This window comes from Bos indicus x Bos taurus, chromosome 7 (genome assembly GCF_003369695.1).
Source record: "Bos indicus x Bos taurus breed Angus x Brahman F1 hybrid chromosome 7, Bos_hybrid_MaternalHap_v2.0, whole genome shotgun sequence".
NCBI classification, from domain to species: domain Eukaryota; kingdom Metazoa; phylum Chordata; class Mammalia; order Artiodactyla; family Bovidae; genus Bos; species Bos indicus x Bos taurus.
This window is the reverse complement of record NC_040082.1, coordinates 81557-103839: the sequence shown is the minus strand read 5'-3', so window position 1 is coordinate 103839 and position 22283 is coordinate 81557. Positions and strand designations below refer to the sequence as shown.

At 40.5% G+C, this 22283-nt stretch overlaps 1 protein-coding gene across 1 annotated transcript; it reads right to left on the bottom strand.

The window, feature by feature from the left end:
* Positions 1–2772: 2772 nt before the first annotated feature.
* On the bottom strand, positions 2773–20057 carry STARD4 (StAR related lipid transfer domain containing 4). The gene is made up of 7 exons (XM_027545455.1): positions 19956–20057; positions 14085–14210; positions 11849–11962; positions 10842–10891; positions 6074–6200; positions 5052–5166; positions 2773–4161 (listed from the first exon to the last, which is right to left on the bottom strand). The coding sequence occupies exons 3-7, from the start codon at positions 11951–11953 to the stop codon at positions 3932–3934; spliced, it is 627 nt and encodes a 208-aa protein (XP_027401256.1). The 5' UTR covers positions 11954–11962; positions 14085–14210; positions 19956–20057; the 3' UTR covers positions 2773–3931.
* Positions 20058–22283: the final 2226 nt, after the last annotated feature.

Here is a 22283-nt window from a genome sequence, read left to right as displayed (position 1 = left end):
TAGGGTTGTGATATCCATAGTATAAACTGGATTTTAAGAACTGATTCAAATGATGCTAGTGTGTCCTTAAAAGTAAACAGGTAAAGCTTTTATCTACATCAAAGGGAATTACTCATACGTAAAAGCTCAACAGACATTAGGAGTTTGCATTGTGCAATGTTTCCTATCTTCTCCAGAGGCAACCTCAATTACAGAGCTTTTAGCTTGAGATGTTAATTTAATTCAACCTGAGTGATGATAAAATGTTCTTCAGTTAGGAAGGAAAAAGAAAGGAGGAGAGAAAAGAAAGGCATTTTTTTACTGGGAGATATTTTTACATATAGAAATCTACAGTGTCAAATATATCCAACCTCAGTGAACAACAAAATGAAGAGAATTTTAACATGAACAATCTGTCTTTAACAGCTAGCAGTTTATATTACTCATAACTGCAGAACACTAAATTCTCATAATTATTATTGCTGAGTATTCTGTTAAACTTCAAGGATTAATCAAAGATTAACATGCAAAAGATAATCAAAGATTCATGTGAAAGTATCACTTATGATAAATTATCTTCTTGTATGAAACTAACTTTCTAAAAAAAATAGGTATGTACTGAAAACAGTACTATGCCAAATATCTCCTACATACATGTGTTTCTAATACAAACTAGCTATAAGCTAGAGAAAATAATCAATCATATTGCCACAAGGCAGATTATATTCTTTCATTCCATCAACAGTCCTATGAAAAGTTTGTTATCTTTAAAGGGAAATATTTTGGGCTATCATTTTTATTTTATTGACAATTGATATTTATTTCTAACTGATTTATTTCTAATGTTAAGAAGTTCACACTTCTTAGGGCACACTAAAAGCAAGCACTGAAGGCTTCAGAGACCAGAAAAGATTTTGTACTTAAGAGAGTGATTCTAGGAAATTCCCTACAACATCTTATAGAACAACAAATTAATATGTAGATTAATACAGAACTGTGTATTATTAAGTTATTAAAATTAACTTGAAATGTGGCTAGCCCAAATTAGTAAAATATACACCAGAAATAAAAAAATTAGTACAAAAGAATGCAAGCTATCTTAAAAGATTTTTATAAATTACATGTTGAAATGATAATATTTTGGATATGCTGAGTGAAATGAACTATACTATTAAAATTAACTTCCACTGATTCTTTTAATTTTTTAATGTGGCCGCTAGAAAAATTTAAATGACATCTACAATTATGGCTCACATTATTTTTCTATTCTACTGCACGGCTACAGAAACATCAAGTTCTATTACATGTGTTAATATTAATCCCAACCCACACTGTTAAATTTCATCTCACTGTGGTATTTGACATAACATATGTAACCTATTATCACAAGGCTCTTGAGCTTAGAATCAAATACACTTCTACTCTTGAGTACAAGACCAAACAAAACCTGCTCTTTTTCATCATCATCTGTATACTAAACAACTGTGCTAAACTTTGTTTATATATGATTCAACCAACAGGTAAAAGAGATCATTTGAATGATAGAAATGTTCTAAAACTGGACTGTGGTAATAGCTACACATCTAGAAGTGCCATCCAGAAGCTGTATGTAAACTGCAGGTAATTCAAATATGATCCTTCAATCCATCAGATGGCTCAACACTGTGAATGAATTTTTCCATGAGGGTCCTGTTACCTGCAAGGATCCTCATTCAAGAGTGGATTATGGAATCACTAGTTGAAGGTTTAAGTTATAAAAACCAAGAGAACACGGAGTAGCTTAGAGTGGACAGTTTATTTGCCTTTAGCAGTACCCAGCTTAGGCAATAATAGCCCTTATAGTAATATACATCTTGTTGCAACCTTACCCAATCTGGGCACCCTATAATTGGACACCTGCTGGTATTCTGCAATGCTAGACAGAACACTGGAGTATAAGGAACCTCCTACTCTACACTACTAAAACCAAATAAAAGACAATAGATTAAGTCAAAATTAACATTTAACAATTTCTAAGGGAAGCTGAAAGTTAAACTCCTCAGTTCTCTTTCCTTATTGCAAGAAAAAGAAGTAGCAGAGGAATTCAACAACTCAAAAATTTGGGTAGTCAATCTGGAAAAACATTGGTGATTAATAAATTTCAAGTTAAGAATATAAGATCATTTTTTGCATTGCTTCTATCAGACCTTGAAATGAATTATTTTTAATCTAAAATTTGTGAGATTATTCACTATGGATATAATGGTACTGCCACCTTTTGTTTTGAACATTATCTCCAATAGCAAAAAAATAAAAATAAATCAGCTCTACTTTTTCTGTTTTCAAATGGATCTGAAGAACTATGAGTTATGCTTTATTTAACACTCAGGAAAACACAGGAAAGTAACATACAGATCACACCTTCATGCAATTGAACCATAATGTTTTTGTGCTTTTCCTGGTCTAAAGTGAAAGTGCTGTTCAGTCGTATCCAACTCTTTGCGACCCTATGGACTGTAGCCCACCAGACTCCTCTGTCCATGGGATTCTCCAGGCAAGAGTACTAGAGTGGGTTGCCATTCCCTTCTCCAGGGGATCTTCCTGACCCAGGGATTGAACCCAGGTTTCCTGCATTTCAGGCAGATTCTTTACTGTCTGAGCCATCAGGGAAGCCCACTTTGAGGTCTATCTAGTAAATATTAATATTATTTCCAGAGCTCACTTTATCCCACATTAACCCAAGAGAAAGAAGAGAAAATGAAACAGTGGGAACAGTAATAATAACACATAAATAACTCACACTGAATACTGAAATGGATTTCAAGATGTGTGCATATACACAAATATAAAAATTTGCACAGACACACTGAGTTCCCTCAAGTTCTCAACTTACATGTAAACTAGGCAGACAGTGCAAATGCCAAAAAGCACTTGGAATATTAAAATCATTCAGGAATGTTCATTTAATGTAGCCACAGAACCAAAGGGCACATTACAGTCCATTCTAGCTATAAAATGACTCATCCAGGCATTTGTATAAATCTATGAATGCATTTGTTATACTACATCACAATTGTGAATGTGTATGATACAGTGAGTAATTTATGATTTGAATGACACATTTAAAACTCAAACAGGTACAAAACATTCATTGAATCTAACTTTCTAAAAAGATGATTCTCTATTGGTTAGTACTGGATACCACCACCCATTTCACACACCCCAGAATATTGCTCAATCAACGTGGTATCCCAGCACATATCTGGCAGTTTTTTTGCACTGTCTTATTCATGCATAAAGGCTTTTAAGACTCCCAAAATAAGAGCACATAAAGATACAAATATATTTTTAAAGATATCTACAAAATAGTTATCTAGGTATCAAAACTGATTGCATTAGGAGACCTATTCTTCTTTCTGATATTTTCAATATTTAAAGTCGTTCAAGTCAACAGTGAAGTTCATCTTTAGGAATAGAGAAAAGTAGTTTTTCTTTAGTCCAAGATATTGTTAAACTCATAGAGCATACATATAGTAAAACATTAATATACAACTTCCTCCAAAGTTAAAACTTTTACAGAATGTTTATAAAGCTCTAAAACAGGTGATTTTAACCTACCAGCAAGAAGCTTTGCTTTCTCTTAATTTCTAAGCAGCCAAAATATTCCTACTGAGGCACGATTCAATTTCTTGAGAGTTTATGTCAAAGACCTATATCTATTTCTTGGTGAATTTCTGTCATCCTCTCCATTCCTAGACACACTACCATTCCAAACAATGTGCAAACAACTGTTTAGGGAAACTGAGATGCTCACTCTAGCTAGCTATTTACTTTCTGAATAAAATAAACCAAAACCATCTCAAAATTTTCTACGGGCTATACAGAAGAGAGGGAAGGATGATTTTTTATGAGCCATGCAGCTAAGAGATGGAGTTGATTTGGAGAATATACTACTACTGTAAGTTTAAGCAAATTATGCTTTTTGTAAGGCTTTTTGTAAATCACCATAGAAGTTGATTAAAGTGCTTGCCATAGCTGTATCTACTGCAGACTGGGGAATCATTCCACGCAGATCCGTCTGAATATAGCCTGTCAAAAGACTCCGGCTTGGACTCTCTTTAAGAGGAACACAAAACCAACCACAGGGATGGTTATATCCACGAACAAATTCTGATCTCTTTTCACTCCAGTCAAGACTTATCCCTACAAGGCAATTTAAAATAAGATTATTAATAGCAATGACTGACATTAATCTAAAACTCTCATTAAAAATATTATCAGATTGCTTATTTAAACATTCTTATCCATGTAGATGAAAATTAAGCCCCAAGAGTGACCGTGGAAGAATGAAAAAGATAATTACCAAGTAGAATTCTGACAGAGCCTGGTAGATGTATAATAGGGAAAGTTCTAATCCCTTCAGAATAAACGGCATGTCATCTTGGTAACTCCCTGGAAAACATGCACCTTCCCGTCGCAGTGGGCCCCAGGCACCGAGAATCAAACCTGCGGTGCCACCCTTGCTCCCACAGGCACCGCCACATCCAACCTGGCTCTGATGACTGAGAGTAAACAGGTAGATGTGTACCTAAAACTGCCAACTCAAATATACACTGTTCATACAAAAACATTAGTTTACCTACAGATATATTTTCAAAAGCATGAGCCTTCTAATAGTATTTTTAATTTTGAAAAGAAAATTACTACACAGATCAAGGAAGGAAAAATATTCTAGCACATGCCGAGCATATTTTTTTAGAGTATATGACCAAGAAGCTATTTCTTGAGAGTGACTTAGAAGGAAACCCACTGACAAGACCCCTTTCTTGGAGGCAGTCATGTGACCCATATTTGTTAGCTGTGGGATGAAGGGTACTATGTAATGGGGAACAAAAACTCATCAGAAAGACTGCAAAACCCTTTCTGATATTGTTACTTTCATCCCTAAGGTTTAGCATTTGCAAACCAAGCTTATTGATTATAAAACAACCATGAAGGCTGAAAATATATCTTGTGTAGAAAGAAATATCCAGCCTAGAAAACTCAAAATTTAAAACAAACTGAGAGAAAGTAAGAGGTTTTGAGACATTTACCACAGGATAAAAGCCCTTCTTTATAGCCCACAGTATAGGAGAAGTCAACAAACTCTCTTGGGGAGATTATATTCCAAAGCTGACCCGCAGTTGTATAACGCATCACACAGCAGTTCTGAAAGAGGACAGCAAACAGCTGTTAGTGCTGCAGGAAATACAGACGCAGACTCACATAAGTTAACCTGTAGTAAAACACTGCTGCTGCTGCTAAGTCACTCCAGTCGTGTCCAACTCTGTGCGACCCCATAGACGGCAGCCCACCAGGCTCTCCCGTCCCTGGGATTCTCCAGGCAAGAACACTGGAGTGGGTTGCCATTTCCTTCTCCAATGCAGTAAAACACTAACACTCACTAAAATGTGTTATAATGATTACTAACAGCATTTCTTATAGTGATTCTGACAGATTTAGAAATCTATTCTGTATCTCACTGTTCTATATGGACATGTGCAGGATATACAATCAAAGTGCAGAGGTAAGTTACCCATAATCCAAATCTCTCTTTCAAAACAGCACCTCGTATCCTATATGATAAGTGGAAGCAGGCAGTGTAGACTGTAGATGTGTAAGATAAAATCCACAAGTACTTTGATTAAAACATGGCAAGAAATGAATTAATAAAACAGAAAAAGCCACTTTGGTTACCTACTTCTTTAATACCAAAGGCGGCATTTTTTTCTTTGATCTTGGCTTAATATTAATGGAAAACCTACATACTATTACCTAGAAAACTGAATATGATGGTGGTATCTTCAGAATTTTAGATTTCAGAACCTCAAAGTTTTACAATCAAAGACATAATTTTCTCAAGCAGAAAGGATAAAGCTATTGCAAAAAACAAACTCAGTTCTAACACTCATTAGAGCTCTTTGCCATGACTACTTAGTCTCAAAGCAATGAATATAATAGTGGATGCAAGCGCGCATACACGTTCACGTGCACTTGACCACTCGCGCACACACAGTCTCACACACGACACACACAGACACACACACAATCTGAAGTAATGTTTCAAAACAAATACCTCTTCAAAGTGCTCCAAAATATCCAAAGAGGTCATTAAGCTGTCCCAATCCAAGCGACAGGGACCTGGGCGTATATGGTCTATTACACTATTGACAAGGTCGTCTATCACACCTTGGGCTTTGAAGCTGGAGAAAAAATATTAAAGTCAAATGCTATTGGAATGAAAAATTTCAGTATGCTCTCAGAGTTCACAGTTCACTTCAAAAAAAGTGAAATTTAGTGAAGATTTTTCTAAAAGAGTAAATCCTTACAACTTGTCTGATAAATAGGTTCTATCAATTATTCCATCAGAATGTATTCTAAAGATCTAATAGGAGATCTGAAGGCTATCTTCTGCATTATGAACATAGTAAGTACCTTCATGTTATGGTGTAGCCAAGAATAGTCTGCAGAACACCGTAATGCTTCATTACTTTCTATGCTGTTCTTTTCTCAAGATACGCTCTAACATGGTATTAGTATATCCATGTTTTAGCCTGACTTTCAAAAACTTTTTATTAGGAATGGAAAAATAGGTCACCCAGGAATAGAACACCGAGGACTGACTCATGAATAATAGCAGAACTTAACATATTTCAAAGGTGACAGTCCATATCAGTAGGAAAAAGATGTACTATTTCATAAATGGTGTATGGATACAATAGTTATCCTAATAGAGAAAATAAATCTGAATTCTTGCTTCATATCAGTCAAGACAATTCCAGATAGACTAAATACCACTATATAAAAGGTAAAATTTTTAAACTTTGAGAAAATTATGTAAGTTACTATCTTTGTAACCTCAGGATACAGGAAGATTATTTGAATGCATAAAACAGAAATAACACAAGATGATTAAAACTAAAAACTTGCATACTACAAATGACAAAATAAGTAATTTCTTTAAAAACTAGTCACAGACTGGAAGAATATAAGTGTAACACACATGTACTTAGATGCTGCTTCTTAGTTGCTCATGGAGAAGGAAATGGCAATCCACTCCAGTGTTCTTGCCTGGAGAATCCCAGGGACAGGGGACGTCTATGGGGTCGCAGAGAGTCGGACACGGCTGAAGCGACTTAGCAGCAGCAGTTGCTCAGCTGTGTCCAACTCTTTGTGACCCTATGGACTGGAGCCTGCCAGGCTTCTCTGTCCATGGGATTATCCAGGCAAGAATACTGGAGTGAATTGCCATTTCCTTCTCCAGGGGATATTCCTGACCCAGGGATCAAACGTGGGTCTCCTGCATTGCAGACAGATTCTTTACCGTCTGAACCACCAGGGAAGCCCATAACAGGTGGTGCTAGTGGTAAAGAGCCTGCACCCAGTGCAGGAGACTTTAGAGATGAAGGCTTGATCCCCGGGTCAGAAAGATCCCCTAGAGCAGGGCACAGCAACCCATTCCAGTATTCTTGCCAGGAGAACCCCACGGACTGAGGAGACTGATGGGCTACAGTCCATAAGGTTGCAAAGAGCTGGACATGACTGAAGTGACTTAGCACAGCACAGCACATACTTATTATAGAAGATATATAATTCAGTTCAGTTCAGTTCAGTTCAGTTGCTCGGTCATGTCCGACTCTTTGTGACCCCATGGATGCAGCACACCAGGCCTCCTTGTCCATCACCAACTCCCAGAGTTTACTCAAACTCATGTCCATTGATTCAGTGATGCCATCCAACCATCTCATCCTCTGTCATCCCCTTCTCCTCCCGCCTTCAATCTTTTCCTGGAATCAGGGTCTTTTCCAATGAGTCAGTTCTTCACATCAGGTGGCCAAAGTATTGGAGTTTCAGCATCAGTCCTTCCAATGAATATCCAGGGCTGATCTCCTTCAGAATGGACTGGTTGGATCTCCTTGCAGTCCAAGGGACTCTCAAGAATCTTCTCCAATACCACAGTTCAAAAGCATCAATTCTTCGGTACTCAGCTTTCTTTATAGTTCAACTCTCACATCTATACTGACTACTGGAAAAACCATAGCCTTGACTAGACGACCTTTGTTGGAACCATTGTTCAAAAAACGAGATAAAGACAATCCAAAGAAAAGATGGACAAAGGACAAGAGTGACCTGAAAAATCAATAAACCTAGAAAAGATGCTCAAGATCACTCATAGTTAAATAATTACTAGCCAAGATACCATCCTGCCAGAGATTAAGAAGTTAATAACAAGTGTAGAATGGAAGAAAATGACATCTCTCAAAGTGCTATCACTACTTTACAGAACAGTTTGACAACAGGTACATACCCAAGAAAATGATACACAGGCGCAGAAGGAGACGTGTACCAAGAAGCATACTATAGAGAAGAATTGACAACAACCTAAAAATTTATCAGTAGGCAAATTTGCAAACACAGATGAACACACTGTGGTACATGAATATAGAACTGAAGCACAGATCAGCATGCAGCAGCATGGGCAAACTGAAACAGCATCGAACAGGAACAATTACAACGTATTACTAAAAGAAACACACACATGTATATGGCCCAAGTATGAAACACGAATACTACAACTTCAAGACAGTAGTTACCTGTGAGAAAGAAAGGAAAAAGAGACAGACTGGCTCTAACTAGCATTGTTTTGGGAGGGCTTTTTTCTCTTTTTTAAGCATCTGAAGCTTTTTATCAGTTTGCAAATATCTCAAGCTCAAGCTTATATTACCCTCCATCCTAAATCTGCTCTTTCGCCTAGGTTCTCTAACTTGGGATGAGGGTAGAGGGTAGGGGTGGGTAATACAAATTAATTCAGGCACCCAAATTAGAAATCTGGGTTTCAACTTCAACACTTCTTTTTCTCTTAACCCCATTCCAACAGTCAGAACTAGAAAGTCACCATGTTTTATCAAGATGACTTTCTAAACATTAAGTGCACAGAACAACATGTGGGTTTCGACAGATGTTAGTTATCATCACCACTGTCATCATTACGCCACCATCACCATCAGATCTCTTTCAAGTCCATTTGTCCTTTTCAGCTCCCCTGCCGTGTCCTTACTTTGGGAACTCTGTGTCCAACTCAATACTGCATGAGATTCTAGCTCTTCTGATCATATAACTCTAAGAATCTGAAAAAAGCCACAGATCTCTTCCCAGGAATATACATTGTCAGAAAACTTTGTATACAATCATAGGGACACTTTAAGAAGCCAGCCGTGGTCTCCCAGGATACAAGCTCTTCTCTAAACTTTCTACGCTCATATCTGTCTCTCACAACTGTTACCATAATAAATACAAAATCCTTTGAGGACCTGGGAGGGTTGGGTTGAGCAGAGGATAAATACAAAACTGAACTCCTTGGTTTAAGAATTCAAAAGTCCTTCAGACGTGCTCTCCTCATTCCCATACTTTATGTTCCAACTATATAAACACAACTTGAATTTCTGTAAAAAAAAGTCAGTCGCTCAGTCGTGTTCGACTCTTTGTGACCCTTGGACTGTAACCCACCAGGCTCCTCTGTCCATGGAGTTCTCCAGTCAAGAATACAGGAATGGGTTGCCATTCTCTTCTCCAGGGGATCTTCCTGACCCAGGGATCGAACCCATGTCTCCTGCATTGCAGGCAGATTCTGTACTGTCTGAGACAACAAGGAAGCCTAAATTCTGTAAACAAACTGTCTCAGTGTTTCCCATCTACCTGGAAGCCATCTGTGTTAATGTGACTGAGTGCAGTTCTCTCTGCCTCATTCCCTAAGAAACACCTGTCTGTTCTTTCTGGCTCAGCCCAGGTATCAGCTCTTCTGTGAGTTTTTATCACTGAGCACAGTGCCCCCAGCCACTTTTAAACTTTTTCAGCCCCTGCGGGGAGTTACTGATCGAAAGGGTTAACTTCCACACTTGCTTACAGTGTTTAATCCAACTCTAGTGTCCCTGTCCTTCTCATAAATACTGTACAACTTACCTTTCTGGAAATGCATCTTTGGTGATACACTTCAAAACATTCTGTATGTAGAAAGTGTGGTCAATAGTTTCATTTTAAAAAGTCCCAAGCCCCCAGAATATGAATATCCCACTCCAATTACACAAGGCACCTATCTGCACTGGCTTTAAAAAACAATATATATTTTTTTACTGGTTAAAGACATAATTCGTACTCTACTATATGCCAAAAATAAATAAACAAAAATCACACATAAAACTGCCATCTAGAGGTATATACTTTTGTGTTAAATAAAAACATTTTAATATAAAAACATAGTTCAAGTCAACCTATGACTGTGCTACATACAGTTTAGTACTCTGCTGTATTCATTTTTCATTATATCTTTAACATTTTTTATGTTTTTAAATAACATCTGAAAATATGGTTTCTAAAGATTGTAAAATAGCACATTTTATAATTTAATCATTCCTTAACTATTGATTATTCAGGTTGTTTATAATTTTTAATGTTTTAAGTAATGTGACAGAAGAGACAAGTACTTAAATAATTATTAATTTCCAATTATTTCTTCAATACAAATTCTTAGAGCAAAATATGCTACAGTACTGAATAAATGCAAAAGAATATTAGAAGTATTTTATATACCACAGTAAGAAATTAAGATTTTATCAGCTATACCATCATTTACGATTCCCAAAACAACCAACTCTATTCACCAGGGACACAGACATTTTAAAGCTTTGAATGCATAATGTGATTTTCTTCTCACAAAGTTTAAAATCTTAAAAGCAAAAGCCAAACTTTACTGGCAATGATCATTTAGCGATCATGAGTATATGTGTATATACATTTGAAGTTTAGCAGTATCTTAAGAGCTATATAAAACTACAAGAATTACTTACAGATATCCATTAAATTCTTCTGAAGGTTTCCTCCAAATTGTTACATCTTTCTATAAAAATAAAAACAGTGTATAGGGATAAACTATAGGTGGCAACCTGGATATAAAACTGACAATTTCATAAAGTCTACAGCATTAGCTTTGCATGAAAATATAACATAAGCAAACATTCAAAGAAATACATACAAGTCACTCATACCATCATATAATTCATATCTGAATTTTTTCTGTATCCTAAAGTACCACACATCTTACTTAAATTACAGACCCCTAGAAAAAGGTTTTTCAGTAGCTTAAAGACACCCAAACACTAAGATCTGGTGATGGCACTCTCACTGGCCATTATCTGCGTTATTACAATCTTATCTATTTACCATTACTGAAGAATTTAATCTAAGATAATAGAAATGTTAAATATATAATTCTGAATTTGCTCATGTATCTTTTTAAAATTAAGTAATTCACATCTGTGATGACAGTACTACCCTGAATCAGTCCCGACATTTTTTTCCAGATCATCTCATAAGAAATTCTGAATATCAGAATAGCTAAAGCACTTAAATGGAAGAGTCCTGGTTTCTAGGGTTGGCTCTGTCAACACTCAACTATGTGACAGTTTGGGTAAGTCATACTGGTGAAAAAAAGAATACTAATGGACCATCCTCACAGGCTTGTTAAAATATCTGAAATGATTTCAAACTATCAATTACTATGCTTTCCTTTCTTAAATTGACGATGACATGTTTTATTTATTGACCTGAGAGGCTGCTCTTTACAATCTTGTTGCCATGAGTCTGTTCTTGTGTCCATTATCTGAAGAGCTAACGACAGTAGTGCAGGATTGCTGTTCCTCCTCTGTGAGCTATGAAACCACCAGCTTTACTGACCCATTCATCTATCCTGCACAGTCATCTAAAGTGTGGTCTATATTTTTCTATACCATTTGGAAAGTCATCCACCAGCTCATTAGAAGACAGACCCCAAACACAAATAATTTAATTAATTTACCGTCTTCTTAGCAACTCGCCACTTTTCATCTTCAAGGTTGTGGTACTGGATAAGAGTGTTTTTAAGTCTAGTCGCCAAAACAGCTGCATCAGGCAGGGCTTCCATTTGTTTTTCCTGTTACAGAGACTAAGATTATCATCAGCAAATACCAGAGTTAGATCCAGCAGATGAAGGAGGGAGGTCTCAAATCTGACATCATAAAAAAAATCCTCCGGGAGCTGTAGAGACACCTACATATGGACCTCACCCCAAGTCAGTAATCAGAATCCCTGTGCATGGCTCCTTCCTCAAAGATTCCAGGATGTGGAACACAAAGGGATAAGAATCATATATCTTGTGTTATTAAAATCCTCATATAAAAAAGAAGATATAATCCTATTTCCTTTTCTAATAGAATTGAACCAAAAGGAATAAATTAAAAAACTCAAGTAACTTAAAAAAAAAAAACAAAAAAACTGCTCTTTCCAAAACACAAAAATAACATACAAGGTATAAACTCTTTTAAAAGTCCTTAGAGTTTTAGCAACTGAAAATTTTCATTTTACCATCCAACAGGTATAGCACTCATTCTAGCAAATAAATGACAAACGCAAATGGAAACATCTTACATCTTTTAAGGATAGGGCTGGGGGAGTGGGGAGATAGGGCTAGAGACCTCCAAAGAATTTCAAAAGTCTCAAGAATTCTACTGACTTCAATATTTTATTTGATGAAGTGTCACACGATTCAGTGAGGTATCTGTGTAACAAAAGAGGTGATATGAAGACCTTTGAGCTACCAATACAGCATAAATAAGTGGTTCATAGTTTTAAGGCAATAATTTAACTATATAAAGAGGAATGTTTAATAGTTGCAAAGAAAAGTTATCGTTCAGCAATACTTTGAAAGGGAAATGATAACTAAACTTGAAAGAAAATAATGAGGGATTCTATAATGTAATCATTGTAGAACATTGCTACAGATTCTCTGATGAGTCTGTGACACTGCATGGCTTCTGCAGCTAGCTTAAAGAAGTCCATGCAATCTCTGGATGTCTCTGAGAATGATCACTCCAGGAGCCTCTGATAAACAAGCAAGCACACAAGGAATGCAGTTACCCTGAGGCTGCTGTGTGCAAAGGCCCAAGTGGAAAGAGGAGGAAGGGAGGGAAAAAAACAGACAGACACACACACGAAGGGAAAAACGGATACACACACACACACAAACACAGATCCAAAGTCCCAGCTCCAAAAGCCTATTTACAGCTTCATGCCTAATGGGCATCTCTTCATTCTCCAGGCTTCCTTCAATCTGCCTCAGTCTTACATGTCTTACTAATTTTACTATTAAAATGATAATTGAGCCAGCTGCTCAAGATTAAAAGCCTTAGAATCACCCCCATAGATATCAGGAGGTTCACCACACACCACTGCCTTCAGCGCTCCTCTCCTACTGGTTTTCTTCCTGTCCAGCTCGTCACTGACTCTGGGCCTTTGTACTTGCCATTACTTCTCTGCCTGGATTACTAGATCCCAAATCTGAGCGTGACTCGTAACAGCCTGCAGTAACAATTTCAGTTTAAACCTCCTATCCTTAACACAACATTCCCCAAATCACTAGAATACCCTTCTTTTATTTTCTGCATAGTGTATCACTATGTGAAACTAACTTGTTTACTTACTGATATACTATATTCTGGGTTTCCCAGGTGGCTCAGTGGTAAACAATCCACCTGCCAATGCAGGAGACACAAGAGACCTGAGTTCGATCTCTGTGTCAGGAAGATCCCCTGGAGAAGAAAATGGCAACCCACTCTAATATTCTTGCCTGGGAAATCCCACAGACAGAGGAGCCTGGCAGTTTACGGTCCATGGGGTCATAAAGAATCAGACACGACTGAACACACACACATTATACTCTACTCTTTGACTACCATGTCCCTTACTAATAGAGGGGTGGGCCCATGTCTGCTTTTTAACTACTATATCCCCACCAAATAGAACACTGTCTGAAACACAGCAGGCCCTTAATATTTATTGAAGTGTATTTGCTTCAGAACATGAATTAACTAACTTCTCTCCTTTTGGTGCCATGATACTCTCCAGTAAAAGGCTAAGGAAGAAAAGGCCTTGGAGAAAGCTGTCCATTTACAAATCACGAAGTTACTGCTGGAAAAGATCTAAATGGAGTATCAAGGCTCACACCTCTGTGGGAATAAGGATGCAGTTCTCATCACAGATGCACATATCAGAATTACCTTGCTATAATTTGCAGTAGTTGTTGATGCTGACAAAGACTCTCTCCTTGGTCAGGCTCCTCTGAGATCTCTTCGCGATGAGGCCTAGCCCTTGGGAAGCTGGTGGCTTAGTGGTAAAGAATCCACCTGCAATGCAGATGTAAGAGATGCGGGTTTGATCCCTGGGTCAGGAAGATTCCCCTTGAGGAGGGCATGGCAACCCCTCCAGTCTTCTTACCTGGAGAATCCCATGGACTGAGAAGCCTGGCGGACTACAGTCCGCAGGTTCGCAAAGAGTCGGACACGACTGGGCAGCACACATGCCAGCTCTTGGGCCTGTCCTTGGACCCCATAGTCCAGTTTCCGCAAGAGTCCTGCTGAGTCAGTTGAATGAAATCCCCTACCCTCAAACTTCCTTATCCCACTTTCAATCTTATCACCCTAGCCTGCCTTTAGCAAGAATCCTGCCAAGTTGCTTTAGGGCAATACCCCTTAGTAGTTTTTTATTCACTGACACCCACCTTGCTCCCTGGCTATCCACCCCCATTTGCCCTTGCTGTATTCAGAATGAAGCCTAGTTCTATCCCAAGGTCTCTTTTCCACTATTGCAACAGTCATTGAATAAGATTTGCCTTTCCACTCTAATGTGTGTTTGCCTCTGGTTTTCTGTGACACTGATTTTGGATATTAGATTTCATGGACCTCAGCCAGATAATCTGATTCAGTGGGTCTGTTCTGGAACAGGCCCCAGAAAACTAGGTCCTTTAAAAAGCCTCAGAGATCATTCTGTTATGCAGTCAGGAGTGACAACCACTAATCTGAAAACTAAAGTGACAAAAATAAGTCAGTGCTATAGGTAATATTTAAACAGCACAAACCAGAGCATAAAAGCCATTAAACATGATAAAACATGAAAATGATACAGAAGTTCAGGAAAGGAAAAAAAGCTTCTTCTCTATTCTCTGATGATCTATCCTGAGATCTGCAAACTAAACTGACAAAAGATAAACAGAAAAAAACGCAAACAAAATGTACTTGATGACAATATTTAATTTCTATGTGCAAAGAGAAGCAGTTACATGTGGAGTTTATACACCATTTTAAAAAAGGGTGATAAACTGCAGAAAAATGACAAGACAAGGGAAAGGGGGTTTGAGCTTCTAGGGGTGGTAAATTATGGCAAAATAAATATATGAGGAAGAATAATAAAAGATAAAGGCTATTTTAGTAAAGTTTCACTGTGTAGACCATCTCAGTGCCAAATTTCTGTCGCCAATGATAGCAGTTATTCTCCTGGTACAGGAGAGAAGTCAGTCCTTCCCAAAAGGAAATTTATGTCCTACTTTTAGGCAGATAGTGGAAGGAAAAATAGTTCTTTCTGCTTTTGCTGCTTCTTAATTGCCTTCAGCTCAAAGTAACCTCTTTTCTGAAGTAGGATATTTTGGGGTGGCATATATCTTCAGAGGGCTTCTGTGGTGGCTAAATGGGTAAAGAATCTGCCTGAAACGTGGGAGACCTGGGTTTGATCCCTGGGTTGGGAAGATCCCCTGGAGGAGGGAATGGCAACCCACTCCAGTATTCTTGCCTGGAGAATCCCATGGACGGAGGAGCCTGGCGGGCTACAGTCCATGGGGTCTCAAAGAGTTGGACACAACTGAGCGACTAAGCACAGCACATCCCTTCAGAAACATGGAAAAGTATATAGAGAAAATTCAATAATACAAAACTTAGGATCTGTGAAAGTGTGCAAAATATTTAGTAATTATAGATCCTAACCACAGACTAAAAGTGGATGAGCTGATTCAAAAAGTCTGAGTCAAGAATAGATCCTCTTTCCACTCAAGACACTGCTAACTTGACAGCCAGTACAATGACCTTATTAAAGCATATGTTATAAACAAACACAAGTTCTTGAGAGGACTTACAAAGGAAATTTAACTTATCTATTACAGGGATCATGCTGATTAAACAATATTCTTTAAATCCAAGGGTCACCTACCAGATTTCTGTCAGGCAGATAAAACTATTTTCAAAACTCTTTGATAGAAATCAAAGGTGAAGTGGAAAGCTACCGTTAGCATAAACCATACTGTATTTATGCAAATCTAGCACACAAAAAGTAAGCAATAAAAAACTACCTATAAAGATGAGAATCTGAATTTTTACGGTGGTTACGTTAGTTATCATTCACTCCTACTGTATAATATAAAGTTCACATTCCTTAATGTGGCTTATGGGTCCGTTTCCAAGCCCACTGTCTAATTTCTACTCTTCTCTCCTGGACACCCCCTTAAGACTACATCAGCTCCCCCTCAATGTGAAAAACTCCTGATAACCGGCCTCTTTAGGTGTGGTGGAGGAGGTAGAAAAGGAAGAAAAGAAAGTTTAAGTATAAACTTGGGAAATCTCTCTTCTAGTCTCATGAAGTATTTAACCAGGCAGTTAACTCTTGCATGGATTTTCTTCATCAAGATTAAATCCAAAAGGGAGTAACAGTTATTTTTTAAACTGATCATTTGTGTGGACAGGTAATACAGAGCATCTCTCATGGACCAAGGTGGGGTGGGGGTTGGGGAACAACACTGGGCTTATCAAGGTCTTGAGGCTTTCCTAACACAAGAGGACATTCACATTAATTGAAAAAAAAAAAAAAAAACACAATATGCCCTATTCCAATCTCTGCCTGTGGAGAATGTCACGAAATGTTTTGAATACCATTCTGAATTCCTCTTACTAACCTTGCTGCTACTGCTGCTAAGTCACTTCAGTCGTGTCGGACTTTGTGAGACACTATAGACGGCAGCCCACCAGGCTCCCCCGTCGCTGGGATTCTCCAGGCAAGAATAGTGGAGGGGGTTGCCATTTCCTTCTCCAATGCATGAAAGTGAAGTTGCTCAGTCATATCCGATTCCTAGCGACCCCATGGACTGCAGCCTACCAGGCTCCTCTGTCCATGGGATTTTCCAGGCAAGAGTACTGGAGTAGGGTGCCATTGCCTTCTCCGACTAACCTAACTTGACCTTATAATAAACTCTCAAACTCCAACTGTTATACATCAGAGAAAACAGAAACTACAACTGCACCAGAATCTAACAGCTCCATATAAAAAGTTATATACTCTTAACAGTTTTATAACCAGTTCAGTTCAATGGCTCAGTCATGTCCGACTCTTTGCAACCCCATGGACTGCAGCATGCCAGGCCTCCCTTGTCCATCACCAACTCCTGGAGCTTGCTCAAACTCATGTCCATCAAGTCGGTGATGCCATCCAACCATCTCATCCTCTGGCGTCCTTTTCTCCTTCTGCCCTCAATCTCTCCCAGCATCAGGGTCTTTTCCAATGAGTCAGTTCTTCACATCAGGTGGCCAAAGTACTGGAGTTTCAGCTTCAGCCAAGTGCTAAGTAATGTCTGTCTATATTTTTTCCTTCTGTTAGCTGCTGTGGTATCTGACTCTTGTGACCCCATGGACTGTAGGCCACCAGGCTCCTCTGTCAATGGAATTCTCCAGGCAAGAATACTGGAGTGAGTTGCCATTTCCTACTCCAGGGGATCTTCCCAACCCAGGGATCCAACCCAGGTCTCATGCATTGCAGTCAGAGTCTTTATTACCTGAGCTACCAATCTTTTTGCTCACGTTTTCCATATTTATGTTTTTAAAGTGGTCACTAGTGTAGACAGTGGCTCCCATCATAGAGTGGGCAGCCTTTACAAGTTAAACATTTTCTTGAGGCCTTCTGTCAGCATCAGTCTTTGACCAATACAATATCAATTTTTGTCAAACATCAGTGAAATGGCCATAGGTTTCAATTATATATGGAACATAATAAGTAAGTGTTAGTCGCTCAGTCGTGCCCGACTCTTTGAGACCCCATAGACTGCAGCCCACCAGGCTTCTCTGTCCATGAGATTTTCCAAGCAAGGATACTGGAGTGGGTTGCCATTTCTTCTCCAGGGGATCTTCCCAACCCAGGGATCGAACCCAGGTCTCCTGCACTGCAGGCAGATTCTTTACCAACTGAGCTACAAGGGAAGTCATATATGGAACATAATAAACATTTTAACCTTTAAAGAAAAGTGAATGCCATAAAAATCTGTTTGTACTTATGTAGTATGTTAAGTCAGAATTCACCTATTAAAGAAGTTCATATCAGAATTGCTTTACCTTCCATTACCTGATTGATGTGGGTTTCATTTATGTGAACAGCTTAAATTTAACATTCCATAGATTTTCCCCAAGTTGTACAAACCAAGGCCATGTAAATTAAATTATATTTTCTATCTAACATAAAAATTTCAGCAAATGCTTAATTTCTGATCAATTCTGAATTAGTAATTCAGAATAATTTCCAATTATTCAAGTACAACAGTTTCTCATTTTTGAGACTAGCTCTAGCACGAATACAACAGGGAAGGAAGCCTCCTGCAATGTGATGGATACACCTCTGATTCAGTGTTCACTTTGGCTTATTTTAGGGGCTTCCCTTGTGGCTCAGCTGGTAAAGAATCCACCTGCAATGCAGGAGACCTGGGTTCCATCCCTGGGTTGGGAAGAAACCCTGGAGAAAGGAAAGGCTACCCACTCCAGTATTCTGGCCTAGAGAATTCCATGCCTATACAGTCCATGGGGTCGTAAACAATAGGAGGTAACTGAGCGACTTTAACTTTCACTTTTCACTTTCATAGCTCAGTTGGTAAAGAATCCACCTGCAAAGCAGGAGATCCGGGTTGGATTCCTGAGTCAGGAAAATCCACTGGAGAAGGGAGAGCCTACCCACTCCAGTATTCTTGGGCTTCCCTTGTGGCTCAGCTGGTAAAGAATCTGCCTGCAATGCAGGAGACCTGGTTTGATCCTGGGTTGGGAAGATCCCTTGGAGAAGGGAAAGGCTTCTCATTTCAGTATTCTGACCTGGAGAATTCCGTGGACTATCCATGTGGTCGGAAAGAGTCGGGGACACGACTGAGCGACTTTCACTTGGCTTATTTTAGGACACAGTTTACAACACCAGTGAGACTTGTACAAAAGTTAACATTAAATTCTAACAATGTCACAGCTTTGAGTCCAAGTAATATTCAAGCTCCTAATACTCTAATCCTTTATTAAAAAAAATAATGGCTAACATTTATTATTTACTACATGATCAATCTTTCTGGCCACTTTAAACTGTATTCTTTCATTTAGTCCTCATAAATAACCTTAAGAGCCTTCCCTACTATTATCTTTATTTTACAGAAAGTATCAATACGGAGATTGTCTCTTGTCCAAGATCACACAGCCAGTAAGTGATGGAGCAAGAATTCCAACCCATGACCTCTGCCTTCAGAGATTAAAGGGCTACTTTGTAAAACACTGGAAGCTGATTACAGGCTGCAAGAGCCTCTACGTTAAAAACGTGACATCATGTTGAATTTGCTGTGTTTTGTCTAGGCTCTTGAACCTAAAAAATGTCAGGTAATCTTTCCTAGTTGCAATTTGGGGACAGCAGCACCATTAATTTATTGAGGAATTCCGAATTAATACTTTTAGTACCGAATTTGGAACACAATGAGCACTCGGAAAACACTGCCCCTTAGTGTCTCCGCCGACGCCCGGCGTGAAGGCGCGCACCTTTCGGCGTCCGTGCACCGACGGGGACGCGGGAACGCTGTCCGCCGCAGGGGCGCCCTCAGAGAGCCTCGCTCGGCCCTGGGGCGCTCGCTGCCGCTCCCGCATTTAACACACAAGGTGCCTGTCGGCGCCCGAGCGCCGGGGAGCGGGCGGAGCGGGTGCAGAGCCCGGTCCCTCCAGGGTGTCCCCCCCGGACGCAGCCTGCCTTTCCCGAGGCCCCTGCCGGGACAGCCCCAGGAGGACGCCCCGCCGCCCCTCAGCCCCCGCCTCGACTCCGCCACTCACCTTAGGGCGCTCCTCGGACCAAGACGCGACCAGGCGCCCGGGGTCGACTCGTGCCGCTCCCTTCGGCCCCGCCCGCCGAAGCCCCCTCGGCCAATGGGCGCCCGGCGCGGACGGCAGCCACCTATTGGAAGGCCGTACGTCGTCCGGGGGGCGAGCAGAGCCCCGCCCCTCCCTGCCCCGCCCCCGCTCGCCCCGGCGCTTCCGGGGCAGAAGCCGGCAGGCCGACGCGCGTCAGCTGGGATTGGCGGGCGGCGGCGGCGCGCGGCCTGCGGGTCGGTGGCCGCGGGTGGGCCGACTCCGCGCAGGGTGTGAGTCGGCAGTAGCCCGGCCCCAAGCTCCAGCCTGGCCCCTGCGGGCCTGGCCCGGACGGGGCGGCCTGCTTCCGAGCGCCTGAGGGCGGGTTGCGCGTGACTGCTAGTCCGGCGGAGCCGGAGAGCGCAGAGGCCTGAGAGGTCTCTGAGGGCCGGGTGGCTGCTCGGGCCCGAGTCAGAGACAGACGGAATGAATATGCGCGGGCGGGAAGCGTGGGGGCTCTCGGCCCCCAGGACTCCTCACTGCCGCCGTGCGAGCGGATCCTTCTCAGTTCGGGCTTCGGGGGCAGCCCGGAGGTAGGAGCTGCGGCCGAGCGGGAGGCTGCGGCGGCCTCACAAAGCGGGCCAGTTTCCCTGTGTTCGAAGGCTGGTCACCCATCTGACGAGAGTTTGCATATACATTTACTGGGATACGTGGTTTGAGAACCAAGAGAAGGAAGGAATGCAGTGCTACGCTATTAGTTATTTTAGACTCAAACGAGAAAATAGTATTTCATAAAAATTTTATTTAGCGTCCTGAAAAAGTTCACCGAGCACCACCTGATAGTTATTATGAGCAGATTTTCAAACTCTTACCTGATTGTTCATATATAAAAGGAATAATGGCTTGGTGATTACTTGTCCATTAGCGTCTTACATGTTGAGTTCAGTTCAGTCGCTCAGTCGTGTCCGACTCTGCGACCCCATGAATCGCAGCACGCCAGGCCTCCCTGTCCATCACCAACTCCCGGAGTTACATCAAACTCACGTCCAACGAGTTGGTGATGCCATCCAGCCATCTCATCCTCTGTCGTCCCCTTTTCCTCCTGCCCCCAATCCCTCCCAGCATCAGAGTCTTTTCCAATGAGTCAACTCTTCGCATGAGGTGGCCAAAGTACTGGAGTTTCAGCTTCAGCAGCATTCCTTCCAAAGAACACCCAGGGCTGATCTCCTTTAGAATGGACTGGTTGAATCTCCTTGCAGTCCAAGGGACTCTCAAGAGTCTCTCCAACACCACAGTTCAAAAGCACCAATTCTTCGGCGCTCAGCTTTCTTCACAGTTAAACTTTCACATCCATACATGACCACTGAAAAAAACCATAGCCTTGACTAGACAGACCTTTGTTGGCAAAGTAATGTCTCTGCTTTTGAATATGCTATCTAGGTTGGTCATGACTTTCCTTCCAAGGAGTAAGCATCTTTTAATTTCATGGCTGCAGTCACCATCTGCATGTATTCATCTGTAAAACACACCTACCTTGGGGGGCTATGTGGATTCAATGAAATAGTATGTAAAAGTCTAACCAAAGCATTTTTAAACGACTGTCTCAGGGCATTATCCTATATACATGCAAACAAAAACCACAATAATTGACCAATAATAATTAGCAAGTGAGTGAGCCCCAGGCCTAGCTCCTTAAGGCAGATTACTTAATTTATGAGTAGCTAAACTGGAATTTGGTCCAGGCATCAGTTCAGTTTAGTCCCTCAGTCCTGTCCTGCCAGGAGCCGGTGAGGCATTCCACTCGTGACAAAGGTCATGAAGAAGGAGGCTCGGCATACGCAAAGGCGGGATCGAGCCTCAGGAGTCCGCCCGGATATTCTCGAGCATCTACCCCCCAAAAAACCAGAGTCTGCCTACTTTATTGCTTTGTGCTCTCACCTCTGACTTTACTGGGGGCTGTCCCCCACCACCATCTCGCTCTCTCTGTCAAAGAGTTAACTTACAGCTCCAATTAATAAAGTTCCTGGGCAATTAGGAGTGTTTAAATCCAAAACCCTCAGATGGCTCTCTAACTCGCCTGACAAGTTTACCCGGACTCCTACAGCTATGCATACGATTGTTTACAGTCTCCCAGCCTCGAGAGGCACGGGAAGCTTAAGATATTCAAATAGCTTAGAGCCTCTCAGAGAATTAGAAACTGTCAGAATAAGACTAGTAAAGGAGTTCATTGATGAGTCAATGCTTGTTGCCAAGTTTTCACATCCCCTGAATTGTATCCTTGAATGTGTATTAATTAATAGTGGGTATGTAGAA

What these genes read in the sequence shown, in the direction of transcription:
- STARD4 (XM_027545455.1), bottom strand. Translation starts at nt 11,953, where the DNA reads ATGGAAGCCCTGCCTGATGCAGCTGTTTTGGCGACTAGACTTAAAAAC. An exon ending in GGCGAGTTGCTAAGAAGACG is followed by an intron (nt 10,892 to 11,848) that starts GTAAATTAATTA and finishes TTATTTTTATAG; the next exon opens with AAAGATGTAACAATTTGGAG. An exon ending in GAAGAATTTAATGGATATCT is followed by an intron (nt 6,201 to 10,841) that starts GTAAGTAATTCT and finishes TTTTTTCTCCAG; the next exon opens with CTTCAAAGCCCAAGGTGTGA.